The 27,331-nt window shown below is 47.5% G+C and overlaps 1 protein-coding gene across 2 annotated transcripts in view; it reads right to left on the bottom strand.

Annotated features, from left to right (window-relative positions):
* Nucleotides 1-24,574, bottom strand: part of CACNA2D3 (calcium voltage-gated channel auxiliary subunit alpha2delta 3) — a 788,131-nt gene extending 763,557 nt beyond the window's left edge. Inside the window, exons 1-2 of one of the 2 annotated variants that reach the window (XM_073811245.1) lie at nucleotides 23,746-24,574; nucleotides 22,998-23,079 (exon numbers count right to left, since the gene is read on the bottom strand). In XM_073811245.1, the coding sequence (XP_073667346.1) occupies nucleotides 22,998-23,079; nucleotides 23,746-23,867 (204 nt within the window). In that variant the 5' untranslated portion in view covers nucleotides 23,868-24,574. The remainder of the gene's footprint in view (nucleotides 1-22,997; nucleotides 23,080-23,745) is intronic. The other variant, XM_073811246.1, reaches the window with a different exon arrangement.
* Nucleotides 24,575-27,331: the final 2,757 nt, after the last annotated feature.

Genomic DNA, 27,331 nt, shown 5'->3' with positions numbered 1-27,331 from the left:
TAACAATAACATTTGCCATTATTGAGCCCTTACTATGTGTTCAATTCTGTACTAAGCACTTGACATATACCATTTGATTTAATACTTCTAATAACCCCAATAAGTGGATATTATTTTTCCCTTGGCCAATTGAAACTCAGGGAAGTTGGATAATTTTCTTCAGTCCGCATATCCAGTAAGCAGCAGAGCCTGGATTGGAACCCAGGTACACCTAACCCCAGAATCTTGTTTTGAGCTCCATGTCAATTGTCTTGCACATGTAAGGAAAAGTCAAGGCCATTTAGTCCAACCAATGTTGTTTGGTCTCCCACGTAAGCCTGAGCCATGGAACAGAGCTGGATGCTATGGGAAAAACAAGGAGGGCAAATGAGCACACCTCACGTGGGCACACACACACTCAAACGCACACAGACAGCAGCAGCAACGGCAGCAAGAAAGAAGAGTGCTTACAAAGCCCCGCATCCTCTGGCACTGGGACTCCCCCTGTAAGCCTGTCTCTGAGGGGCATGATCAGGAATGGAACAGACAGACAGGGATGTTCAACAAAGCACTGTCTACACTGGGGGAAAACCTGGGCTTCAACCTTCATGTCCCACAGTGGGAGAAAGGTGACAGAAGTTACGCCACACCCACGTGGTGAAATGTTTTGTAGCCAGAAAACAAATCGTTTTGAAGAATACTAAATGAAAAGGGGACACGTTCATGAGACAAAGTTGGGGGAAAAACAAAATAACTTCATATCGACTGTTTGATTCCAATTTCAAGCAGTCCAAAGGAAATGCCACAAAATTTTGATGTGGTTATTCCTGCATCATAAGACTAGGAGTAATTTTTTTCTTATCGTATCATTCAGCACTTCCCAGTTTTTCAAAGAAGAGGATGAATTGTATCTTTCATAGGAAAAAGGATTATCCCTACCCTGCCAGGATCCACTCTGAGATGTCTTGCCATAATAAAATAGTTTGTACAATATGATCCCATTTATGTAAGATAGATATACATACGTGTATATATCCATACACATATTCAAAGGAAGAAATACACCAAAATATTAACAATAATCAGGCCAGGATAATGGGATAGCAGTTTGTCTTCATTTGCTTTTTTATTTCTCTATATTTCCAAAATTTTCTAAAGTGTTATAGACAACACTTTGTAATTTAAAAAGCTATACTTTCCTCACAGGTATTATTTCTTCCCAGGTGGTCATACAAACATCTACAATTCAACACTGCATTGCAAGGACATTCTTGTCTCTAGCACCATTTGAAGCCCATGTGTTCACACAGAAAACCTGTACCTGTAATAATGAACTGGCATTTCTGTTGAGGGGAAGTTATTCACACATCAACTTGCACTGTTCTAGGGACTGCTTCAATCCTGGGAAGAAAAGCAATTAGGGAAAAAGAATCTGCTCAGAGCCTAGTAGGGATGCTGGCATGACCAATGTGCACATAAACCTTGCTCCCTACTTCCTGTAATGGGAACAAATTCTAAAGCACAGAAATCTAGTCATGACCCCGCCTCTCCTGGCACCTGGAGGCCCAGCGTTAGCTAGTTACTCCTTCATTACTCAGGGTTGCTGTACTTGTGCACACTCTGGGAAAGGGACGTATTGTACCTGGCACCATTTCACATGTATTACTTGACTAATGCGGGTCGTGCTAGGAAGGAAGCGTGGTGCAGTGGTTACAAACAGAGACACGGGAATCAAAATGCCTGAGCTGGAGTCCTGGCTCTATCACTTCCTAGTCAAGTGACTCTGTGAAAGTCATTAATAGTCTCTGTGCTTCGGTTTTGTCATTGGTTAAATATGGATAATAATAGAGTAACTTGCTCTCAGGGTTGTCGTGAGGATTAAATGAGTTAACGTGTATTAGGTGTTTTGAACCTGTCCCTCTCTTGGTAAACGTTCAACACGTATCTGTATGTCGTCATCATCATCATCATCACAAGGCTTTGTCCAAGGGAGCCACAAGGAAAACAAAGATGATAAAGACAGAGGGTTTCAAATAGCTTGTGGAGAGGAGGGGAAGATCCTAATGACGGTATGACAGGAATCAGAAACCAAGATCAATGATGACCACACGGACGTATAAAAGGGAAAAAAGGTAGAGACTGGAAAACGTTTCCCAAAGGCAGTAGCAACTGAGGGCCCAGGACTGAGCCCCTGGCAGAGCAGGAGTTCAACAGCTGTTGGCTAAATTAAAGAAGGAGGCCGTGAAGACTGAAAACTCAACAGGAAGCTCTAGGGACAAGGGCAGGAGTTTAGGGCAGTGGGAGCAAGAAGCAAAGGTTGAGAAGAAAGTGGGGAATGACCTTTGCGACCAAGAATCCATGCAAGGAGCTGAAGCATAAGCCCAGGCAAGGTGGTGAGGCTGGACCAGGATCCAGGGTCCCTTCTTCTATCTCTCTGTCATATTAATTCCTGCCACCCTTCAGGTTTCTGCTGAAGCTCATCCCCTCAGCAAAGCCTCCTCTGACACGGACCAGAGCAAGTCCTCCGGTCACATGCTGTCAGTGTGCTTTCGGAGCACTGCAGGAACACTTGCACACATTAGTCTAATTCTTTGAGTAATGCCTGATTCCCGCACTAGATGGTAATCTCCATGAGGGGGCAGACTGTGTCTTATTTCCCTTGTCCTCTACCCCAAGCCCAACAAAATACCTGGGACAGAGTAGCAAGAGGTAAAAATATTTGTTGAATAAATGAATGAACGAATGAATGAATAAACAAAAGAAACCATCAAATTAAGATTTTCTCCTGCTCCTGCTATAGGGACCAGCCATGGTCCAAGGCAGTGATATTCTCTCTGGAGATGTTCTGTACCACCTCCCTACACATGAAATGGAGAAATGGTGAAGGAACGTGTTATTGATGTATTTTGATGTCCTGGACTACAAGCTGCTACACAAGAAGCAAAGTATTAATAGCCATCATCTCTCAAACTTATAACTGCACTACTCAAGGGCTGAATTCAAGGACTTCTTAAAAAGAACAGCAAGTACTCCTCTTCACACTTCAGCCCCTCTGTCTCTCCTCTTAACCTAGCAATCTTGCCGACAAAACGGATCTGAAAAAGAAGATAAACAGTGAAACTTCGTAGCCCATTGCAATGGGAATCTTAGGGGCTTGGGGGTGAGCTGGGAGGTTTAAAATCACCACTGCAACACACAAGAGAAAGATGACACCTACACATGGAGCTCAAAGGGAAAAGCTTTCCCTTACCAAGACCCAGAAAAAGCACCTCAAATGTGGCCTTGATGGGTATGAACTATTTCAACATCCTAGTGGGACTTTGCAGGATTTCAGAACATAAGAGCTTTTAAGGAGTTTTTCCCAAAAGAGAGCAGGGTTACCAGTCTGTTATTTTGCCCCAGAATGAAAACTTACCAGACAATTGGTTTCTAAACAACCAGGAGGCTACATCTAATATGACCTATCTTCTTGGATGCCATCCTGGAAAGTGTGTGTGCGCACACACACACCCACACACACACACTTCACCTTCAGGTCACAGGGGACGAATGGTATTGCTCCCAGGAATTTAGCTAGCACTAAAGAGAGGAGCCACCAAGCCCCCAGTAGCTGACGGTCATGGCTGAGGACAAAGCAGACCTGGTGGGAATCTCTGTTCTGTCCTTTACGATCTGGCCAGCCTCTCTGAGGCTCAGTTTTTTCAGCCTGTAAAGTTCATTCCCCACACTCTTTCATTTGCTCCACAAATATTTACTGATAAAGACTATTGTGGGAACCCAAAATAGAGACATGAACAAGCCAAACGTCTTGCTCTGGGGAGCTGATGGCCTCTGGATCCGGCAATGCCAGTGACCTCAGAGAGTGGGTGCATGACTCCAAGATGGTAAGAATTAAAATAACGGTAGCTGCCATTCATTGGATTCCTTTGACTGCCAGACCCTGAGCTAAATTTTAGATTCATGATCTAATGTAATCTTCACAACAGTCCAGTGGGACAGAGATCACTTAAAGAAGAGGAAAATGTAAAATAAGAAGCTAAGCAGTTCTCAAGGCCATACACTAGTCACAGGTGGAGTCAGGATTCGAACTCATAGCCAGCTTCCAGTGCCATAAACTTAACCCTAAGCTCCTCTGCTTATGTCTGGCCCCCTTGAGCTTGTATATCCCAGGATGTACAAGTCCCTTTCCTGAGCTGGTCAGGTTACATCTCAACCTTCTCTCCCACAAGAGACTTCAGCTCTTCTTTCCTGGCTCCAGCCAGAAATGATCACAGCACACTTGTTGAATGAACGCTGGCTTATTTTTTTTAATTTGGCAGTTTAAAGTAATTAACATCATTTAGGCAGGCATGTTATTAAGTCAACATTCAAGGGAGGGTGGACCAGGGAAAATGAATATTCCAGGTTATATAAATATCAATTTACTCACGGACTAAAATATCACAGAACTTCATCATATGTCAAATATTTTAGTCCCTTTTATTTTTGCCTTTTACATTCAAAGATGACTCCATTCCCTGACACAAGTCTAAGAACAAGTCTACGGTACAAAGATTCCCAGGAAATAACGTCAGCAAAAATGTAGAGGAGAATTTAGCAAGATGGGATGTCCTTTCTGCCTCCCCCCAACATGGATGCGACTCTGTCTTCTCCTGGCCATTTGGCTAAGTCTGCCTTGACTTCTGAAGAGTTGCACTGGTGTGAGTCACCGCCCCTAAGAGAATCTAAGCACCTGGAGGTACGGGCAGCAGCATCTCCCTACCTCCATCTACTCCAGCAGGTGCCTGGTTCAGACAGAGGCAGGGCAACAGATGTCGGTAGGATGGATGGACACTGGCAAAATGGTAAGAGTACCACGCATCTCATGGTGGAGCTGATGGGAAATAACGTAGGATCTGTCATCCTTTGGAACTATGCTAAGTCTCAGCACCGAGAGTCCTTGGAGCTCTACGGAGTGCAGGCTCAGGGAGAAGCAGTGAGCTGACCCAGGTCTGAGAGCTCAGCAGTGTCAGAGCCAGAGCTTGGACCTCAGAACTTGGACCTCAGACTCCCAGCCAGAGCCTTGACCTCTCTAGCCTTGTGACCCTCTAGTCCAGCCACATCGTACCCAAACAACCAGAAAAAATAGGAAACAAAGTCAGCAAACCCAGATCGAGACGGTAGAAAGATAAATTCTTGGAAGGAGGTAGGATTACCAAATTAATCTTCAAAAAATAGATAAATACGAATATAACAGGCACTTCGGCATTTGTGTGTGTGGGGGGGGTCTTCCACCTGGCTCTTACAGCACTAGCTTTGTGATCTTGGGCCCAGTTTCCTCAAATGCAATACGAGGATAGAAAATTACTCAGAGCTAGCTGTGAGGATTAAATTAAAGGATCTCTTCATGCACTTGCTCATTCACCAAACACTCAAGCAGCATCTCCTTGGGCCAGGTGCTAGGCATGCCAAGAAGAACAAGGCATCATTCCTGGCCTCTGAACAATGACCCCTGGTCAGAGAGGAGATGAGAAAACAAATAACTGACCATCAGGTACAATGACAAATACCAGTGCAATGGATGCTGTAAGAGGAGGAGGCCAATATAACACAGATGCAAAAACTCTTTGTAAATTCTCTAAGTGCTAAGCAAGATATCAGGTGTTTTGAAGACCATTGCTCACCTGTGCTTCTCAAACTTCCGTCTCCCACTCTCCTCCCTTTCCCTCACATTTCCTCCCTGTTGCCCCCCATTATGCCACCCCCATATTGCCTCTAACTGGGTTTCCCACACAGCAGCCCATCGGTAACACTTGGGACCTATTAAGGTGGCTGCTGGCAATAGGAAGAGGCAAATGCAAACATAGGTAGGAATACAGGTGTTACGGTCAGACAGCCCTGAGTCCAAGAACCAATGTCACCACTTGTATTAGCTTTGTGACCTTGGGCAAGTCACTTCCCCTCCCTGAACCTAAGTGTCCCCACGGGGAACATGGGGCTATCAGAGCTATCAGAGCATCTAACCCATGGCGTTATTGAGAAGGTGAAATGAAATTGATACAGACAGCTTAGCATTGCATCTGGCTGAAAGACACTAACTATCACCATCTATCATTTTTATTGGAGAAAACACAACTTTAATCTCAAAGATCAACACTACACCTTCCAGAATAAAATTAATCTAGCCAATAATTTACCCTGGTAACATTTAGAGCACTGTTTTGTTTTTTTTTTCTTAACACATTTATTATGTTGTGAAATCAATTTATTGTTCACAGCCAGACCTAGAGAGGTCAAGGCTCTGGCTGGGAGTCTGAGGTCCAAGTTCTAGCTCTGGCTCTGACACTGCTGAGCTCTCAGACCTGGGTCAGCTCACTGCTTCTCCCTGAGCCTGCACTCCATAGAGCTGCAAGGACTCTCGGTGCTGAACAATGAATAGAACAGGTTAGGTTAGGTTAGGGTAAACTAGGTTAGGGTAGAATAGAATAGAACAGAATAGAATAGAACAGAATACAGTAGGACAGAGTCCTGTCAATCAAATAGACCAGATTGCACTGGAGGGAATAAAGCTAAGTGGTTTCATAAAACGTGTCTCCCACGTGAAGGTGTATGGAATGCGTTCATTGAACCATGTATTCCTCACTGTGGACCATGGTCGAAAAAGTTTGAAATCCACTGACTTAGAAAAAATGCAGTTTTATGCTCAACAGGCCCCTGGGGGGAGCAATCCTTGTAGTAGGAGATTAGGAGCAGCCTTTATGGGAAGCAGATGGCATCCTTCATATTGATGTTCACCAAACAATTTTCTGTTAAAGGGCTGGTAACCACAGGTCTCAGTAACCTATTTGGTAAGAAGAAAAACCATTGGCGACAGGTCAACAAATTTCTCTCCATCTTACAAACTGGAGAATGGCCATTTCAACTCTGCTCAGTGATTTACAAATAAACTGCTTCAACAATCAGACATGCTCCTAGGTACCTTCTGACTTAAAAGATAAAATGCCTGACTTGCTCCAAAGCCCCCATTTCTATTGCAGAGAAAACCTCCAGTCACGCCACGCACGCGGAGGAAGGCTGCACCAGTGCCAGCTTTAGGCTGGGTTCAGAGGCTGCGCAGCCACCACGCTTGGCCCATGATGGAACAGACTTCACGCACACAGTTACGGAAGCAAACCATGGTGGGAAGAGGTGCACAGAGGAAAGAGAGAGAACAACTGGATCTCTTTAGGGGAAGCCAGCAGCCTTCCCAGAGGTGGCATATAATAGCATTTCTCAAAGCATGGTCCCTGGAGCACATTAGAATTACCTAAGACATCTGTTAGAATGCAGATTTCTGGGCCCTGGGTCAAGCTTACTGAGTCCAAATCTCCTGGGCTGGGTCCCTGGAATCACGCATCTTAGCCAGTTCCCCAGGTGATATTTCTGCATGCTGAATTCTGACATCCTCTAGAGTCAGGGCTCAGTAGCCAGACAAGGGCAACAGGGTCAGCAGTGTAGACAGCCAGAATGGCCTCGGCCGAGGCACAGAGGCGTGACACAGCCTGATGTGTTTGGGACTGAGCAGTGTGCTGTCACTGAAGCATTCAGAGTGAGGATGGGAAAGGTGGCCACAGCGGCAAAGGGATTTTCGTACCCAACACAGCTCTGCACGCCTCACTGAGAATTCAACGAGTGTCTGTTGAAGCAGGAAGGAAGGGAGTGAGGGAAGGGAGGAAGGAAGAAAACATTTTCAAGATTTAGTCAAAAGCCAATGTGTTCTTGTAAGTCTGTTAGGACAGCTAAAGATTTTCCCAAACCATGATATTCTCCCCCAAAAAGAAGCTTTTGGTCCTTTGAAACTCTATTGTGGAAAAGGAGAAAGTTGAGGCCTCGTGTTTTCAGATGGGATTATTAGTAATGAATAAACACTTGACTAATTGTTCTGTCTCCTACTCACTTCACTAATGTAGATCATGTTACTAGGGGGATGTTCCCCAACAACGCATTGGGACAAAATATTTTGGCTGTTAAAAAAGAGAGACGTTGGGGGAACATTTTCTCTACGTGAAATTCAGGCTTAAATGCGATTTAATAGGAGGAAATGTTGCAAAGGCCTTTTTGCCTGGAGAGTAGAGAAGGTTTCCTGTGGAGTGCAGCAGGGGAGCTTTCAAAGGTGTGGGGCAGGGAGGAGGGGGACATGGGGCTAGAGGCTGCCTCCCTGTGTCCTGGGAGAAGCCTGCTCGGGGACTTGGAGCCTTCCTTCCCTCTGTGGCCTCAGTGCCCTGATCAACGCACAAGCCGGGGGCTGGGAGGGGAAACGCCAATGCTCCATGCACGGCCCATTCCGGTGACCCCTGGGGCGTGCCATCAGACCCCGAGCACCCACCCCCAAGCTGGAAGGGCTGGTTCCCAAAATCTGCCCCAAATAAGAGATTTTCTCATTTCCTTCTAGGTGAGTCATCAGGCTCAGCAGGAAGGTAGAAGGTGGGCACCAGATTCCAGTGACTGTAGGACCACACAGCAAATTCCGGATATGATGAGACATGGAGGGCTCCACAGAGCAAAAATCACACAGGAAGCTTCACGGCCTCCATAGAATGACGTGCCAGGGAGGAGCCAGACTCTCCAAAACCTCAAAATGCCATACTCTGTCGGGTCTGATACTGGGAGGAGGGGAGGGGCTGGAGGTAAACATCTTTTGGCAAAACTGCCCCCCATTAAATATAATTTAGTTCCCGCTTCCCAGCCAGCTGCTCCCCCTTATCTCAGAGGGGCTGTGCTTGGTGCAGGCTTTCAGCATATCCGTGGGCCAGGCAGGGGGAAGAGAAAGGACAATTGCACTTGCAGGATACAAATGCAAATCACCCAAACTTGCTTTAAGCCCTCTCACAAGTTTTCCTCCTGTGGGGAGGTGCTGGAAACAGCTGATGCAGGGTGCAGCTGGGATGCTGCCTAGGAATGGGTATCGCTGCTCCGTGTACGCTGCAGCAGACGAAGATGCAGCTCCCAAACCCCTGCAATGCACAGACTCAGAAACCCAGTCCCAGGGATGTACAAAATAAATAAACAAACAAGTGTACAATCAAAGGAAGCTGCACAGAGAAGGTGACATCATGCCCAGCAAACACCGTGCAGCATCTTGATGCCAGCAGGGCTTCCGAGAAGACCAGGTAATGACCCCATGTGAAGATGAAAGGGATAGAAATTAAAATTCACGTTTCTCCCTAATGTCACTGGGAACGTGGTGTTCGAGTGCTTCATGGAATTAGCTGCAGCAGCTTCCTAATTGCCTTTGCCGAGTTGCCGCCCCCAGATTGATGGTGGCGGCTGCAGAGGCCCCATCAGTCTCGCTTGGTGCTCCTCGCACACCCGCCCGGCACTGCGGTGCTCCCGCCACAGCTGCTCAGCTTGGCGCTGCGGAGGCGCTGGGACCCCTCTGCCAGGCTCGGAGACTTCGGAGTGGGGAGACTCGGCCATGTTTTCAGGGTGTTGATGAGATGGGCTGGGATGTTCCCCAAGGGCGAGGAGAGGGGTCATGGGCTGGGAGAAGCGAGGACCAGCTGGCTTGGATGTCTGGCAGTCCCTGCTGGCACCAAGCAGGTTATGGGCAAAGGACCCACCCGCAGGGCTTCAGAGCTGGACTGCTGAAGCTGGGAGGCGGCCCCGACTTTCTGCAGCATCTATACCTGATAATAGGGGCTCATAAACCCCAGCACTGGAGGGTAGACGGGGAAAGGATTGTGAAGGACCTAGTTTTGGCCTGTGCACAAGAGTGTTATTTCCATCACCAGTGTGTGAACGCCAGGAAAAGGCTCCTTTCTTTATCCATACATTCATGCATTCCACAAACAGCCCTTGAAGCCCACCCAAAGGTAGCTCTGTGCTAGTGCCAAAGGAGGACCCTCTCCCATCAGAAAGAACAAGCTTGCCCTCAGGGAATTTCAGCTCTGGCTCACCTGCCTCCTTCTCCACACCCACCACCCCCAATGAAAGAGATAAGCGTCCTCAGGATATCACACTTCCCCAGAATGGCCTGGGCACGGACAGATCTGCCAGACTCATACCACGCAAAATAAAACTGACCCTGTGGATCCAAGGGCTATAGTCTTCAAGCTAGCTGTCAATCATGCAGAAAAACAAACTGTGGCTGCCCTGAGGGAAAAAAAAGAAAAGGAAGCACCAACAAATATCCAGGAAAGACAGACAAAGAGTGGGGATAACAAAAAACGAGGAGCTAAAATTTACTGGGCACTTTCCAGACATCCAGTTCTGTGCTAAGACTGTTACCACATATTGACAAAGCTAATCCTCACCATGACCCCATTTTACAGATAAGGAACCTGAGGCCCAGAAGTGAAATTAACTAGAGCCAAGCTGGATCTCAAAGTCAGATCTGTCTTGTACCAGGGTCCCAGAGCCCAAGCTGGCTCTTTCACACAATCATCCATTACCATGATGGGAAATACACAAAGGGAAATTTAGCCAAATTCAATGAGATTCTCAGAAAGGCTTCTTAAGAGTCAGACCTAATGAGGGGAGGCCTGGCTGACCCTCAAAGGAAATCAAAAAACAAGCAGCAACGTTTTATTATAATTAAAGGGAAAACTATAGAAACCTAGAGGGCATACAGGGCCCTCCCCCGCTCATTCCAGCTCTTGGTCCTTTTTAATTCTGTATTATGAAAGCAAATGACAATGCACTAAAAGCTAAGAATTCCATTGGGGAAAGGATTAAGGGCAGAGAAGTTTCCACCAACCAACCTGATAAGCCAACAGCAGGCTAAGATCAAAGCATGGGGAACATGCTGGTCCTGGGAACACCCAAATGTCCCTCCTCAGACCCCACCCCAGCCCAGGCAGCTGAACAGGATTCACAAGACCCAGGTTCCAAGCCTGCCTTTGTCACTTGGAGCTGGGTAGCCTTGGGCCAAGATATATTCTGTCTTTGTTTTGGCATCTCTAAAATAGAGATGATGACAGAATCAAACTCAGGATTGTTTGTGAGAAATTAAATGAAACAATGCAAATAAAGCACATGGCACAACATGCAAATAAAGTACCTGCATCATTATTACGATTACTTCCTAAGAAGACCTTGTGGGGCTCAGTGGTGGGCAGCTCTAGTGGAGGGCTGTAAATAAGACCTCCGGGTGGCCTGATATTCTCTCCCCCCGTGCACAAACTACTGTCTTCAGCAGCCAACCTGCCCTGATATGTGGGAGAGCTCCTGGGGAATAATAATAACCACCACAAAAGCAGCAGCAGCCCACCTTTTCTAAACACTTCTTCTGAGCCACTTATTACCAAGCATTCTGTGTGCATCTTCTCATTTGCATCTCTTAACTCCACTCTAGAAGTTAGTACCATTGTGCCCATTTGACAGATAAGAACACTGAGGTTCAGCAACTGACTTGTCAGGGTCATGAGACTAGTCAGCAGTAGCACTGGATTCTACCCTGGAGAGGCCTGTCTCAGATCCAGACTCTTACCTCTACACAGTTCTTCCTTCCCAAGACCAACTGCCTCCCTTTAAAGTAAAATTTTAAAAACCAATAATCCTCTAATTTCTTTCTCAGTTTATGTATTTTTCATATCACTCATAGGGAATTTGTGATTTGTTTCATGAAAAAAAAACTGAAAATCTTGCTGTTTAAGTAGGAAATCTAGCTATAGTTCCAAAATTCTGAAACTCCTGTTCTGGGAAATGTGTATTGTTGGCTTTTTTCAAAGGACTAGTGAGCTGTCGGATTTCCCTGGTGGCGCAGTGGTTAAGAATCCACCTGCCAATGCAGGGGACACAGGTTCGAGCCCTGGTCTGGGAAGATCCCACGTGCCATGGAGCAACTAAGCCCATGCACTGCAACTACTGAGGCTGTGCTCTAGAGCCCATGAGCCACAACTACTGAGCCCACGTGCCGCAACTACTGAAGCCCACAGGCCTAGAGCCCGCGCTCTGCAAAAAGAGAAGCCACTGCAATGAGAAGCCCGCGCACAGCAACGAAGACCCATTGCAGCCAAAAATAAATTTTAAAATAATAATAATAAGATTAGTAAGCTCTGAGCTCTTTCCTGGGAGGATTACATCTCACTTCAGGGTGACCAGATGACTCCTGATGTTCTGAAATACTGGAACTTGGCTACAGACCCTGGGATTTTAAAGTAGTTACAAGTTTTTAACAAAGGGAAATCACACACACACACACACACACACACACACACACACACACACACACACACACACACACACACACACCCCTTTTACTGGTTGCCTGACAGTGATTCCCTCAAGGTGCGCCCTCAAAAGCATAGCTTCCTGACAGGGGCCCAGGCCAAAACCGAGAAGAAAGAACATTCAAACTTGAGCTTTACCATCCCAGAAGCCAAATGATCACCACTTATGTCAGTGGGGCAAAAAGCTATGCTCACTCAGCTGTTTGTACATGATGCAGCATATTTTGTTAATAGAAATTTCACTGATAATGGAAACTGGTAGGAGGCTAGGAGGAAAGCCATATGTTATGACTCGTGGCCAAAGACTACCTACCTCCAGTGGATTTACTGCTTCCCCCACCTATTGTTCTTTTTATACTATTTTTCTGCTTCTGCCTCTGCCTCAACAAGGCACAATGCAAAAGGCATTTAGGATGGCACAGGTACAGAGAGCCAAACGCCTGCCTGGGATTTCTCTCACCTTGCTTTGCAAATTACAGTACAGCATGAGAGCAAGAACAAAAGTGAATCCCACAACTGCCCCACCTGTACTGTACAAGGGACAGGATGGGAAGAATTAGGGAAAGAAAGCCAAAAAAAAAAAAAAAAAACCTTCGTGGGGACATAATAAATGCTTCTGTTTGCCATTGTACCCCTGTCTCATTAAATGTGTGTGACATATACTGCCTTAATCTTATGAACTCATTGTGGGATCAAAGCGACAAAATTTCCAGGAGTTTCTCTTGCTCTTCATTAATAATGAAGCAGACACTATAAACAAGAGAGTAGCCAGAGAACTAAGGCTTTCTGTGTGCCACGTATTGTTCTGAACCACTTCATCTGTGTTCTCTCATTGAGCCCTCTCCAAAGCCCTATGACACAGGAGCTTTTATTATTAGTTCTATTCGGTACTAATAGAATGAGTAAACCACGCCCCAGGTAGGTAAAATTAGTGACTTGCAGAGTGGAATTCAACTTCAAAGCCCATGCTCTTTTTTTTTTTTGCGTTACGCGGGCCTCTCACTGTTGTGGCCTCTCCCGTCGCGGACGCGCAGGCTCAGCGGCCATGGCCCACGGGCCCAGCCGCTCCGCGGCACGTGGGATCTTCCCGGACCGGGGCACGAACCCGCGTCCCCTGCATCGGCAGGCGGACTCTCAACCACTGCGCCACCAGGAAAGCCCCCCATGCTCTTTTTAAAAATCTCTTTTCAGCTGTGCATGGCTCACTGTAATAGAAATCTAGATCCTTCTAAAACAGACAGGCCCTTTCCTGGGAGCCAAGAGTTATGGAGGAGGAAATGCAGGGTCAAGTTTATAGCATGGAGAGGGTCTAGACTTGGGGGTATTCCAAGGGCCAATTATACCTTTGATTCCATTTTAATGCAAAACACTAAAGTCTCAAGAAAATGCATCAAACCATCAAGTGTAAAAGGCACACTCCCACGAGCCAAACTTAGGGACCTGAGGAAACAGATGAAGAGCAGGTTTGACTTCCGGAGGAAAATGTGAGGGGAAACGCTCCCTGCTTTTTGCAGATCATCTGAGTCCTCTTGTCTAAGACGAGATTGAATCCTGCTCGGGAGTTTCGCAAGGTTGTTCTCTTCCTTGGCAGCCCTGCCTTCCAGGCTGAGCAGAGGTATAAGGTACCTGACACCCACACCTCTCCACTGCCAGCCAGGGCTCCTCCAGACAACCTGCCCATTCTCCCTTAGGAACCATTCCTGTCCCATCGTGGCTCCAAGCCCCCTTGGAGCCGGGGGAAGTCCTTCCCTGCCTCATGGGGGCCCAACACCCACAAAGCCTTCGCTGCCAAGAGAACACCCCTTGAAACCCCACCTGAGGACAGCACACCTGGGGGAAAGAAACCAGAGAGGGCACTAGCACCCCACCCACCCAGCCCTTCTCATCCTGCTGAGGTCCTGACTGAAGCTGGTGCTCAGGTGGGAGCAGCTCACACAGGTGACTCACGCTGCAGAGAAAAGTCAAAGGCTTGAGGGTTAAAACACTCCAGTCTGAGTCCAGCCCTACCACGTGCAAGCGCACCACCTCCCTGAGCTGCAAGCCCCGCCTGTAGGAGGTAGATAACCTGGGCCATCTCCCAGTGCAACTAAGGACCACAGCAGATGCCTTGCGTTATCTACTTTAATATGAAGAATGTTTGGCTCATTAAACACTCCCCCCAAAAGCCCATTGCCTCCCTGTCCAGTCCCAATGAACAGTCTGTTCACCTGAGCTGGTTATGATCTTGGTGGATTTTGAGAAGCCACCAGTGCAGACCCTGTAGTTCCGTAAGAGTCCCAGGTACAAATGGTTCTTGGGTGACTTTCTGAACTATTTGGCCCAAGTAGAGCAACCAAAGCTTTCGCACATTGACTTTCATAACTGACGTCTCAGTGACTTTCACTGCTGACTCTATGGTTTATGCATAAACAATGGTTAAAAGTTATGCAACTACAATAACGTCATCTCCCCCAGAGTCAGTACCAATGTTTACACAAAGAGGGGCACTCATTCAACATCTTTAAGGAGATCACAGAGGACCGCAGATGCTCAAAGGCCAAAACACAACAACAGGCTGTGCCAAGGAAGCTCTGAAGAGGAGATGGGCGGGGCCAGCAGGAAGGGCCACGGAACCTAGGATGCCCTTCAGTGCCTCCCATGACTTGTTGGCCGATGGCAGTCCCCATGCGCTGCTGCACCTCCCTGCCACCTGACTGGGGGAAAGGACACCCTGCCAGTGAGGTGCCTCATCCCCTGTCTGGTCTCCAGCACCACTCCCCCAGGAAGCTGTTAGGAGAAATCTAGAGTCCTCCAAACCTAGCGGGAAGAATTCTCATGGAGGAAATACCTGGAGAGCACCAGGTGTCCGTGGCTGGCTTCTGAATGCACTCCCACAGTGGGGGAGTCACTGGGCCCGCTGTGTCTCCTGAGGCTTCAGGCCTCACTCCAAGCACTGGGGACCCTCGGCCCTTCCTCAGCTGACACACCACCTGCACAGCAGGGTGAGCCAAGGAGGGGGTAACAGGAAGACCCTGAGGAGGCTCTTCAACCCCGATTCCTCATGTGGGCATCGCCCTGACTCTTACGGGAAGGGAGCTGACCTCTAGGAGAAGAGTGAAGGTCTAGGCAGAGGCTAGGTCCCCTGCAGCGCCTTCCTGCTCCGAAGTACCTGATTCCCCAGGCTCCTCCCTGTCAGGTGCCAGGTGGGACCACCTTCCTACCTGCCAGCATTCGGGCCCACTCCCCTGTTCACGCACTCACTCATTCATGTCTATGGAGCCAGCCCCACAGATGCTCAATGAAGGTTACCTTAAGAGCTTGTCTTTGTCTCACACCACCAATAATAACCTCCACAGTTCGATGGCAGGAAGCTTCTACATACCAGGTACTATGCTAAGTGCTCTGTGTATTTTATTTCATTTAACCTTCACCACAGCCTGTAAGGTAGAAGGCACAGGTCTCCTCTCACACTGGAGGGTGCAGTTTCAGAAGCGTCACACCACAGATCTGAGACTCAATGACAAGTCCATCTGACTCCAAACCCTGTCCTCTCAGCTGTCTTCCCAGGCTTTGATTGTTTCCGAAGTAATTCCCCAGACGTTATCTCATTTAATCCTCCCAAACACCCATGAGGTAGGGAAACACAGGTATTATTCACATTGTTTTCAAACTAGAACTGAGATGGAACAAGGTCACACAAAGATGAGGGACCAGGCAAGCAGACTCCAGAAGCCCAGGTTGGTCACCTGGGGGAGGCTGCTTAACTTCTGTAATCCTCAACTTCTAAATCTGAAAAATGGGGTGAATGGTAGTTCCTGACTCATCAGGTAGTAGAGAGAATTCAGTGGGATGACATATGTAAAGTACTTATCATGGTACCTGGAACGCGGGTACACCAGAGTGAATGCTACATGTTTTTACTATTAGATTAGACCATTTGCCCAAGGCCACTCAGGAAATGCCTACAGAAAAGATAAGAAGACAAACACCAGGGCTCCTAGGCTTCTAGGCCAGTGACCTTTTTCTTTGCTTTAACAACACTGCATCTCCCAAGATGTGTCTCTAAAAATGTTCCAAGCTCTGCAGCTATTATGATGATGAAGAAAGATGGGCAAAGGATGCCTCCCCAACTGACTGTGGCCAGAACATTGAAATAAAATGAGAGAGAGCAATTATACTCCAATAAAGATGTTAAAAAAATAAAAATAAAATAAAAAATAAAATGAGAGGATGAGCTACCCAGCAGGGAAAAGAGAAAGCCGAAATGAGCACGGCCCATCCTTCAAGGGACTTCACCCAGGCGCAATGGGCCCCGTGCTCCCTGTGACGCTCTGCTATCATCCTCTTGAAATTCCTCATAATTTTTTAACAAAGGGTCCCCGTTTTGCTTTCGCACTGGGCCCCACAAATTATGTAGCTGCTCCTGGTCTCAGCAGACCCTCCGCTGCAGCTGCCTATAAAATCTCAGAAGCTGGACAAACCGAGCTTGGTGGACTGGGTCATTCGGTTCTGTCCCAGCACGCTGGTTCACTGCCTTAAGCCACTCTCACCAGCAGCGCGAGCGAACAAGAACAATCTTCCCCATTAGCAGGCGGCACCTGATGCATTCTGTGATGAGCAGCATTCATTTCTACTGGCATACGCACACACGCACAAACTTAATAAGTATAATGGTAATGACATGTGCAAGCCCAAAATACCGACTGGCAGTTGCTTCACCTCAAATGGATAACCAGAGGTCTGGTCTGTGAACCCACAGCCATTTGCAGCTCTGCCCAACTTGTCTGTCCAGATCGTTTACATGGATAACAGCTCTTTTAACCTTGGGAGAGTACTGTTTTCCAATATCGGGTGCCAAGATAAATACTTGGCAGTGCATAAACTGACGAAAGAGCCATCTATTTCTTGTCAAGAGATAATGCTCTCCTTCCCAATATGGCCTTGAAATGCCCATTAATAGTTTGACTATTGAGTTATTTATTTCCATAATCTTGATTTGGGGTAACCGGGAAGCTCTGCAACATATAACTGTAATACACCTTATAAATGTAATGCCTTATTTAAACAGCCTTGGAATGAGCACACAATGAGTGTTGTTCAAAGCAAATGGAAATTAAAATGTTTACCATTTATTGAAGACATCCTGGACCCTTTTCAAAGTTGTGCCTGTAAAATAACTTTCTTCTGAAAAGCAGACATGCTGGCTATGCAAAGAGAAATCTCCTAAAACACATCAGCTGTACAGATGCCTCATCTGCTGAGGGTGAGCTGTGGTCCAGGCTGGACTGTGTCAGAGAGGGGTCTCTGAGGCTGACTTTGCACTTCAGGAACGATCACCTCAGTTTGCTGGTCAGTAAATACTCAGGGAAATCAAGCATCTTCCTCTTCCTCTGCATCATTTTCTTCTCATGAAGGAGAAGCTCACTTTTGTTTAATGGACCAAAGAGGGCTGATGAAGATTCTATCGATGTTGCCAGGAGCCTGACATGAGGAACTTTTCCTCTTGTTCCATGATACACAAAAGCATCACTGCAGCCACTGAAGATGAAGCTAAGGCCATTATGTCTCTTGTATAAAAATTACATTAAAAGAGGAGTCAGGGTCGGGGGAGGGAGAATCTCATATACTAATTCATAGGCTGGCATTTATAACATCTATTGCCTTTTTTCTCAGTCTCAGCCACAGCAAACCTCTAAGTCCAATCTGAGTGTCCCAGGGAACACGCAATCTGCGAAAAGTCTCTGTCTAGAAGACACTGTGGGTCTCAACAAGCGCTGTGACTGCAAAAGACGGGGGGACCCCCAATGTAAATGCCACTCACTTCCGACAGAGGATGTGTATTTGGATAAAGAAAAAGCTTATTTGTTGGTAATCTGTAATGACAGATCTGGATTAATGACAGACCAGAAACAAAGGATCCTTGTGAGAATGTACACCTCTTTCGACGAGCCCAATATACCAAGTCATTTATTGCTCCACGTACGTGGGAGCACTAAACACCTAGGCGAGGATTGATCAAAGACTGAAAAGCCTAAAACCCCAAACCTGACTTCCACAAATATGTGATCCAAACTGCAGGACAATGGGACATCCTGCAGGGCCACAGGTACTTGGGGTAATGGTTTCACATTTCTTTCACTTTTGTTCATCATGATACACGGCTATGTCTTCATCACAACTAGAAACGTTATTTGTGCTTGCCCTTGCCTGACAAACTTTATAATTATTAGGTGGTTTGGTACTCATGTGTTTGCCTAAATGCACACTGGTATTAGAATAAATAAGATAAAATAAAATAAAACCCGCCTGAGATCACCTGAGTAATTGATCAAAATTAATAACCACATTGGAATTAAAAGTCTGAAATTTGCCTCCAACAAGAAAACCATGCCTATGTTTTCATTTCCCGTAATTTTGACTAGCATTTGTAAATCGGAGCAACTCAGGCTGCAGCAGTTCCTAATGAGAGAAAAAGCAAAGCAGAAATATTTCTGTCAGAAAAGAAACTTTGAGAAAAAGAAGGAAAGAAAAAAATGAACAAAAGAGGCTCAGACAAACACTTAGCAAAGCCATACAAAAAGAACTTTCTCTGGTCCTCAAGTGACCAAGCGTGAGTGTACAAATACAATAAGATATATGTGTGGGTAAGATGCGCGAAATGAATTCTAACTGGTTTATCCTGCTCTGCGGATGTCCTGGTGACTGGGCTAATGAGACCAATAAACTGCCCTGAAAGACTGAAAACTGTCATTTCCGAGATTTCAAGACTTTGAAAAATAATCTGCCAGGGAAAAGTACAGTAATTGAAGTGGTGCTGTGAATTAAAACACTGGCATCACAGGTTGAATGCACTAATCTCATGGGATGACAAATAACCGTGTTTATTCAACAAAAATGTTCAGCCTGGTAGCGCCTCCCCAATAAAAGCAATCCATAGAGTGCCAGGCTTCCTACAGGCAGCACAGCACTGCTACCCAATTCCTGATAAATGAATACTCCTATTTAATTATTTAAAAGACCATCAATTTCCACATTGATCAAAAGTCATAATTATCAAAATGGCTTAAAAGAACCAACCTTTTACTTTGCTGACTCTGTCCTGTGGAAAGAGACATCACATTCACGTATTAAAGCCGCTCTCTCTCAATATATAGGTGATAACGCAAAAACCTGGTTATGCACTCCAAGGAGAGCACGCTTGATAAGTGCTGCATGAGGCATCCAAAGTAAATGTCAATTCTTTTCTAGCATTAATGGCAGAGACACACAGTACCTGTATTTCCGCTGTGTATTTATCATCACGATTCTGTTAAATATAATTGGAACTCTTCATTCCCATGAACATGCGTTCCCTGAATGCAGAACTAAACAGAATGACAAACCCAGCTCCTACCAAATTCTCCCTAAGAAGGATGAAATGAGAATCATGCCAGTTTAATACCTTTTATTGTGAATGTTAGGGGTGTGGAGCCCATGAGTTTAACAGCCTAGGTTACTGGACCTACTAGAATGCTTCTCACTGAATCCCAAAATAGAGAGGTAATGAAACTATGCCTCCCCAAAAGAAGCCACACAAAGCGCATTCTTTGGGGAAAATGAAGCAAGATAGAGGCAGCTGAATACTGGCATGAATATGTCAAATAGGAAAGTTAATTAAAAGTTGAAGTGAATGGAAACCGCTGCAGTATCTCCCAGCTAAGAAGGCAGGACACAGGCACACAGCCACACTCCAGTGCTTTGCTTTCAGGGGCCCGCTGTCCTATAACAACTAAAGCCTCTCAAGATTGACTCCAACTCCCAGACACGAGTCCTACGTTTTTCCATTCTGTACTGGAAACACAAAACTTTGCCAAAATGTGGACTACAGCATTTTATACGATCAAAAATATCCTCTTTATAAGGAACAAACAGATTGCTATTCCTGTGTTCAGCAAAGAAAAAAATAGAAAAAATAGGAAAAGTCTGGCAGTGGGTACCAAATATATTATCATAAGCTAAAGTAATGAAAGCCACAGTATTAAACAAAGAAACAACTGATGAAATCTCCTTTCTAAAGCCATGGCAGTGAGGTACATTGTTAAATAGCTATATTTACATTGAGGAAATCAGTGATAATACTGCTACCTCGAATTATATTACCTAATAAAAACCTGTTACCAAAATGGCAGTTTTCCCAGTCTCCAAACACTTTAAAATTGGTGGCCAATTACTATTTAACTTACATTCACAATTACTATTTTGTAAAGTTTTTGCCTTAGTGCAAAAATTAATAAACTCCCATTCTAAAAGTGAACACCCTGCATCAATTCACAACATAAAGTGTCAATTAGAAAAACTACATAGAGTACATAAACTTGTACAGTGGTATACAATATACCTTACTTAACTGAAAATCAAGTTTAAATGTCCATGCCTTAAAAGTATGATTACAGACTCTTACGCAACACCTTTGGGTCCCCTTACTACAGTGTTAATGCATTTATCAACCAAGTTTTCTAACTCATCTCGAGAGTATCTTAATTGTCAAGGATGCAGTGATGTGATGGAAGGGTGCATAGAGTTTTGACGCAGGAGTAATTCCTCATGCAAATGGACAGAAACTTGAAAATAAGCAAGAGAAAGGCAACTGTCTCCTTGCTTTTCCAAATGATGTTATGCCTCCCCCGACTCTGAGCACCTCACATCCTTTCTCATTCATACTCTGAGTTCTCGAAATCAATTTTCTTTGCTGATTATAAAAATACAATCATATTTGGGGGCAATGGGCCAAGACAGCCAAAAGGTACCTCCCCAAGTTGTCTAACATGCCCTGCCCCATCATTCATGGAAGTCCCTGCCTAGCAAGCCAAAGTGGTGGGTATCGCAGGACTCCATGGCCAGTGACTGCAATCCAAATGCAAGAGCAAATAAATGCCCACCCCAGAACCTAACGCCCACCAACACCTCACCTTCCCCATGCATCAGATTACAAAATGCCAGGCAACAGCAAGAAATGACAACAAAGCCACAAACAGCTGGAAATAATTACCCAATTGTCAAGCTGCAAACATGACAAAAGCAAAGCGCCGCTTGTGAATACAGTATCAGAAAGGATGCTGATAAGGTAAGAGAAGCATTTTAGCTTTTTCCAATTTGCTATTATAGAGTAGCCAATAATATGGTCGATGGGATTTTGTGCAGTGTGTGTGTGTGTGTGTGTGTGTGTGTGTGTGTGTTGTGTGTTAACTTCAGAGAGAAGGAAAAAATATATTTCACGTGCTCCTACAAAATGTGAGATACGAGATATGTAAGCACAGCCCCCCCACAAAAAAAAGTTCACAGGCTCTGAAGGGTTACTTTCAGAGTTGTTACAACTAAACTACAACGTGCAGATGAAAAATATTTCTTTAAAGTTATACAAAATGTTCTCTTCTTTAAAAGCATAAGCAAAATACACAGGCAAAGCAATAGGCCAGAACTCTTCACATAAAACATCTGACACGCAGGCAAAATGCCAAAGCTGAGTACAGACTGGTCCAGATTAAAAGAACACTAGCAAAAAAGGCAACTCCTATAAACTGAGAGGCAGGTCACAGGTATGTAAATTATCACTGACCATAAAGGCACATCATAACCTCAAGTTTTTATCAACTGCCTATAATTCAATGAACTCTGTCCCCAAATAACAGAGTTGTGATAACAGTGTTTCCATGGTTTCAGAGAATATGGCTATTGGCAATTTTTAAGCCAGGCTAACCTCTGTCATTCCATTGTGGGCTCATGCTTCATTACGATATTTGGATTTCATGTGACAAACTGTTTCATATAATGTCCCCAAAAACTCTACTCTCTAAAGCAGAATGCCATAAATAAAATACGTACTTGGTTACCAGGCAGCACGCATGACACATATGTTACATTGGCCCAAAAAGCACATTTTAAAATACTTAAAAGTTAACTTAACAATTTAAGCTTTTTGTATCAGAGAATTATCCCCTAAAGGCCAATTTTATTTTCTATCTTTGAGAGAATTACTGGATTAATCCTGTTGATTTGTTAACTTGAAATTCTTTTAACCCCTCTAACCTCTCCTCCCCGGCCCATTTTTTCCCATTTTTTCTTGGAGGGGAGGGCGAAAGACCATATATCTCACAATGTAATTTTAAGCATAATGCTGCCTGTTTGAATTAACATTGATGCAGGTTCTGATAAAAGCCTAATAATCAATTCTGCATTCTCATTACTCTCCAGAATATATGGATGCAGACCAATTTCTTAAGTTTGTAGACTACTCTCATAGGTTATTACCCAGCAGTGCAGCTGAGTGGAAAGATAACCACATTCATTTTCCTTATCTGTAATGATGTAATGCATCCCAGCCCTGAGTCTAGATGATTGGGGAATAATGGGATCGTACAACTGCGGGGATGACAAACAATAGTGCAGCATCTTTCTCTGATATACTGAACCCCAGCCTCCAACGCAGGCAAGGTGAAAGACATCATAACAGGCACTGATTCTGCCCCTTGGATGAAGTTAGCGTTTTTTGGCCAGAGGAGCATCTGCTCTCACACTGAAACAGCAATACCGACACTGAGAGGAGAGCCATGCAAAAACACTCAGTTTCCGAGCCCCAGCCAGGACAGTGCCAGTGAGTATCCTCCTTTTCTTTGTGTTTAGAATCAAGTGTCATCTAAAAATAACCGGTTGGTAGGGAGAAGTCACTGCACAGTACATTGCCAAGAAACGGAGGATCAGAGACACCTCTGATAACTGATGCTGCTCGGGGTTCACGTTTGTTTGGAAAACTAAATCTGCCTCCATTTTCTGTGCTGGAAAAATCATCGCTTCCTGCCACCACAGAAACCTTACCTTCTGCAGAAGCTGGGAGCCGGAGTACTTAGCTGCAATAGATTTTATCTCTCCCCCAAAAGCAGAGGCCCAGAGCTTCACCCTACAGGGAGAAAGGGCACAGGAACAAATGTAACACCGTGTCACAGTCAACACGCACGCATACGCACACACGGGGCTGTGGCTGAAGGAGCCAGGCGGTATAACATTGGAGAAAAAAAAAAAAAAGACAGAAAAAGCGCCTTGGTAGAAACTGCCAGCACCAAACTGCAGAGCGCAGCGCGGGAGGGGGCCCGAGGGGGTCACACAGTTCAAAATGCGCAAAGTGTCCCAGGCTCTCCGAAAGACGACTGAATGTTATTTGAATAATTGCCTGAGAACTTGACCACCCAAACTGAGCATCACCTGGCAAAGATTAGTCGAAAGAAATCCACCCATCCCCCCCTCCCCAAAAAGAAGTGAGATGGCAAGATAGCAAAGAAGGGGTAAATAAACGGCCCATGGAAGTTGCACGCGGTAAACAGGCTTCAAAGTTGGTGCTGTCGCCGGCGGTGAGCCTCTCCAGGTCTCCCTCGCAGCCCGGGGAGGGGGCGAGGGGATCCCACCCCAGTCTCGCCGCCCCACGCGGGTCCCCGCCGGCAGGTGCTAGAGGCGAGGCCGACGCCCGCGGCAGGTCCTGCTGGCCGCACCTGCAGGAGCCCAAACTTGGGCACAGCGAGTCGCGGGCGGCAGGGTACCCTCCCCGGGCGGCACAGGACCTGGCACTTACACTGAGAGCGGGATCTGCTGCTCCGAGCGCACCACGTCCCCCAGCGTGGCAAAGAGAAGCGCGGCGGTCAGGAGTGCCGAGGCCCCCCGGGACGCGCGCCGCTGCGAGCCCGGCCCGGCCATGCTAGGCTCCTTCCGACGCGCCGGCGGCGGCGACGAGAGCGGCAGCGGGGAGCTGCGCCGAGCGGGCGGTGGGCGAGCGCGCTGCGCTGCCTGCTCCACGCCGCCCCGCCTGCCTCTCGCGCGCCGGGCGCACTCGGGGAGCAGAAAAAGGAGTGGGGCGGGGAGGGCGGAGAGGAGGAGGGAGGGGAGAGAGGTGGAGAGGGAGGCAGGCGGGGGAGGAAGCAGGGAGACACGCCTCTCGCAGCGGCGGCCGCCCGGCCCCGCCTCGGCGGCTCTAGGAGTCCGGCCGGCCGCGGCGGGAGGGCGGGGGGCGCCGCGCGGGCGGGGACTTGCAAACTCCAGTGTCCTTGGACGCGGCTGAGAGCGCCCTGCCCCGCCCGGCCCACTGCGGCCGCCGAGTTCTTTACAACTCCGCAGTCCGCCGCCGCGGACGCCACTCTCGGGCTGGACCCGGGCCGGACCCCGCAACCCCCAGCCCAGAGCTGGTTGGGGTGCGGGGCGCAGGCGGGAGGCTAGGGCCCGGCCGGGTAACAGGCGGCGGCGGGTCGGGTCCTGAGGAGCACAGAGGTGGCGCGACCCCCGTCCCCGCCGCGCAGTTTCCCGGAGGGCAAGGGGTGCAGGGAAGAGGCCAAAGTCTGAGGAAGGGGCTGGGGCTCGCGGCGGCGGACTGGGTCGGGCAAGGCTGAGTGCGGTGGGGATGAGAGCGGGGCTCGGCTGCGTGGCCGCCCGCGGCTGCTCCTCCGGCCGCAGCGCCGATCAGGGAAGGCGCGGAGGGCGGCGCTGCCGGCGCGGCGCTGGCACACGAGCGCGGGGCTCCCGGTTTCGGGCCGCAGCGGGGCCTCCCTGGCGCGCCTGAACCCGGGCCGGGCTTCCGAGCACCTCGCGCTCTGACCCGCTGGGGCCCGGGGTCCGCGCGACTGCGGCGAGTTGGGGGGTCGGGAGGGGAAGCACTGCTTCTCCAAGTCTATCCTGACTGGCGGACTCCCTGGATTTCGGGAGTAAGAGAGTCCTCTGAGGCTCGGGGGCTCACCCGCTCCCCACTCGGACCCCCACCCGCTGGGCAGGAGACGCGGTCGAGCGGCTAGCCTAGGCGGGGGCGAGGAGGAAGGAAGTCGGAGAAGCCCTGGGCGTCCGGGGAACCAGGCTTCCCTGCAGCCTCTCTCGCCGCCGTCCTCAGCTCGGGACCCGGCTCCGGAGCCCCGGCCTCTGCGAGAGGGAGGTCTGGGTGTGACTGGGAACTTTGTGGGGCCCTCGCGCCGACCGGCAGTAAAGACCGACACGGGCAAGGCTGAGTCATCCTTGACCCACCGAGCGCAACTCGACTGACCCCCGGAAGCCGCGCGCTCCTGATGCTGCGGGGTCTCCCGGGGCATCCGCCGCCTGGGTTCGCCTGGTTTGTATGACTCCCCTACAAGGGCTTTGGGACCTTCCCCGTCACCTGCCTCAACGCCCTCAGCTTTCAGGGGAGAGAGCAAGGGTGGGCTCCAGTTTCCTTCTGGTGCTTCCGGGCGAGAATCTAGGCCGGCTCTCCTGCCCAGCATCCCTGCAAAAAGTTACCCCAGCACATGTGGGGCTGGATCTCAGAGTTGACTGAACTGGGAGAAGGACCGCCCAGGTGCCCTTGGTGTTTTTGCTGAGTGCGGGGAGAGCCCGGGCTTCAGTGGGCGGGTCGTGTTCCCACCTCGGGGCGCAGCTCTGGGAACAGGCCCCGCCCAGGAAGCGCCAGGTGCTTCCCGCCCACGGGCAGCATCTACAATCTCCTCGGATGACTAACCGGTTATAATGAATTCTCCGCTTCTGTGCACACCTTCCGTCTATGGAAGTGTGCTAGCACTTCCAAACGGAGACAAGCGCGGCCTGACCCCAGGGCAAAGGGTCCGGATGGCTTTGCTGCTCAAATTGGGGGCTGGGAGGAAAATAATTCTCCCGTCAGACCCCAGGAGCCTTCTTTCTAAATGAACAAGTGTGAGTGAGTGAAAACATACTAGTCCTTATTTATAAGCCTACAGTCCACTACCAATGTAGTATCTATATGATAATGGCCTTCATGCATTCCCTCATTCATCCAGTGAATAACTGTCGAGCATCTCTGTGACAGGACCGTAGGGTGTGCCGGAGACCCACTGGTGAACAAATCAGACACCTGCCCTCAAGGAGTTTATACACTATTAAGGGAGACAGGCTTTACTCCAAAAGCCATAATGATAAGTGCATAATTATAAACTTTGACAAAAGGTCAACTATAGTATGCACGAAGAAAAAGTACCTGTAATGTCCATATTATTGTTATGACTATTAACTGATGAGAAAATTGAGGCACAGCAAAATCATACAGCTTAGTCGTATATAAACAACCACTTGACTGCTGGACTATATTGAGAGCCACTTGGGCATCAAGGTCATGACGACATTTTATGACAAAGTCATTATTCTCTGCCAGCCTTATGCAGGTGAACATCACAGGCATTTGGGGGCAACTGGAGAGGAACCGGGAGAGGAGCCCTGGCGCAGGAAATCACAACCCCAGAGAATCACAGCACCCGGAGCATTTGTAACTTATACATGGACCATCTTAAAGAGAGCATATGCACAACACATTTAAGAAAGATCCCACTAAACACTTCCTACTCTCTCAAAAATAAAAAATATTTAAACTATCTGATATTAATAAAATCAGAGCTCAAAGTGTCACAGATTTGAAGTCCTATCAGCTACTAACTCTATCATCCTTTCCAGAATCACAAAAATCAGTGCTGAAAGGGATCTCTCAGCCTTCTAGTGCCATACTCTTATTTAACAGAAGGGGCTCAGAAAGGTTTAGCCAGTTGTCCGAAGACACTCAACCACTTAAAGGAGGGTCTCCAAACCAAAGCAGGGGGTTCGTTCAGCCACATCAGGACAAGGGACCAAGAAAGCCTTCGATTTGCCAAGTGCAGCCCCAGGCATCTGGTCCTACTTGCCATTTTCACCCAAAAGCCTATATTTCAACACCCAACTCTCAATGAAGCATTGAATCCAGCCAATGAACATTTCATTGGCAGACCTACAGCCTCTGTTCCATCAGCTGAGGATACTGCACTTGTTCTGCCACAACAAAGAGAGGCTGGAGGGGTTTGAGCAGAAGTGAAACATGATGAAACAGAGGTGAGTGTTTTAGAAATGCTCACCTGGTCCTGGTCTAAGTAATGGGTTCTAGAGGAGACCCCAAAGCAGCCATTCTCAGAGCAGGAGAGGGCATTGCCCCTGGCGGCATAATGAATCACTGGGACTTCTCTATTTGTCACAATGACTTGGAATCCTACTGGCATTTCATGGATGGGAGCAGGACAGTCCCACACAAAGAAGAATCATCCTGTGTCCCACTGGACTTTCAAAGGACCCACTGGACATTCAGATAGGAGAAAAATCTGCTAATAATCACCTGAATCTAGAACTTAAACCCATTTTATATATAAGTACAAAGG

This window comes from Tursiops truncatus, chromosome 10, assembly GCF_011762595.2.
Source record: "Tursiops truncatus isolate mTurTru1 chromosome 10, mTurTru1.mat.Y, whole genome shotgun sequence".
Taxonomy (NCBI): domain Eukaryota; kingdom Metazoa; phylum Chordata; class Mammalia; order Artiodactyla; family Delphinidae; genus Tursiops; species Tursiops truncatus.
The sequence above is the reverse complement of the archived record's forward strand: the minus strand, read 5'-3'. Positions and strand labels throughout refer to the sequence as shown.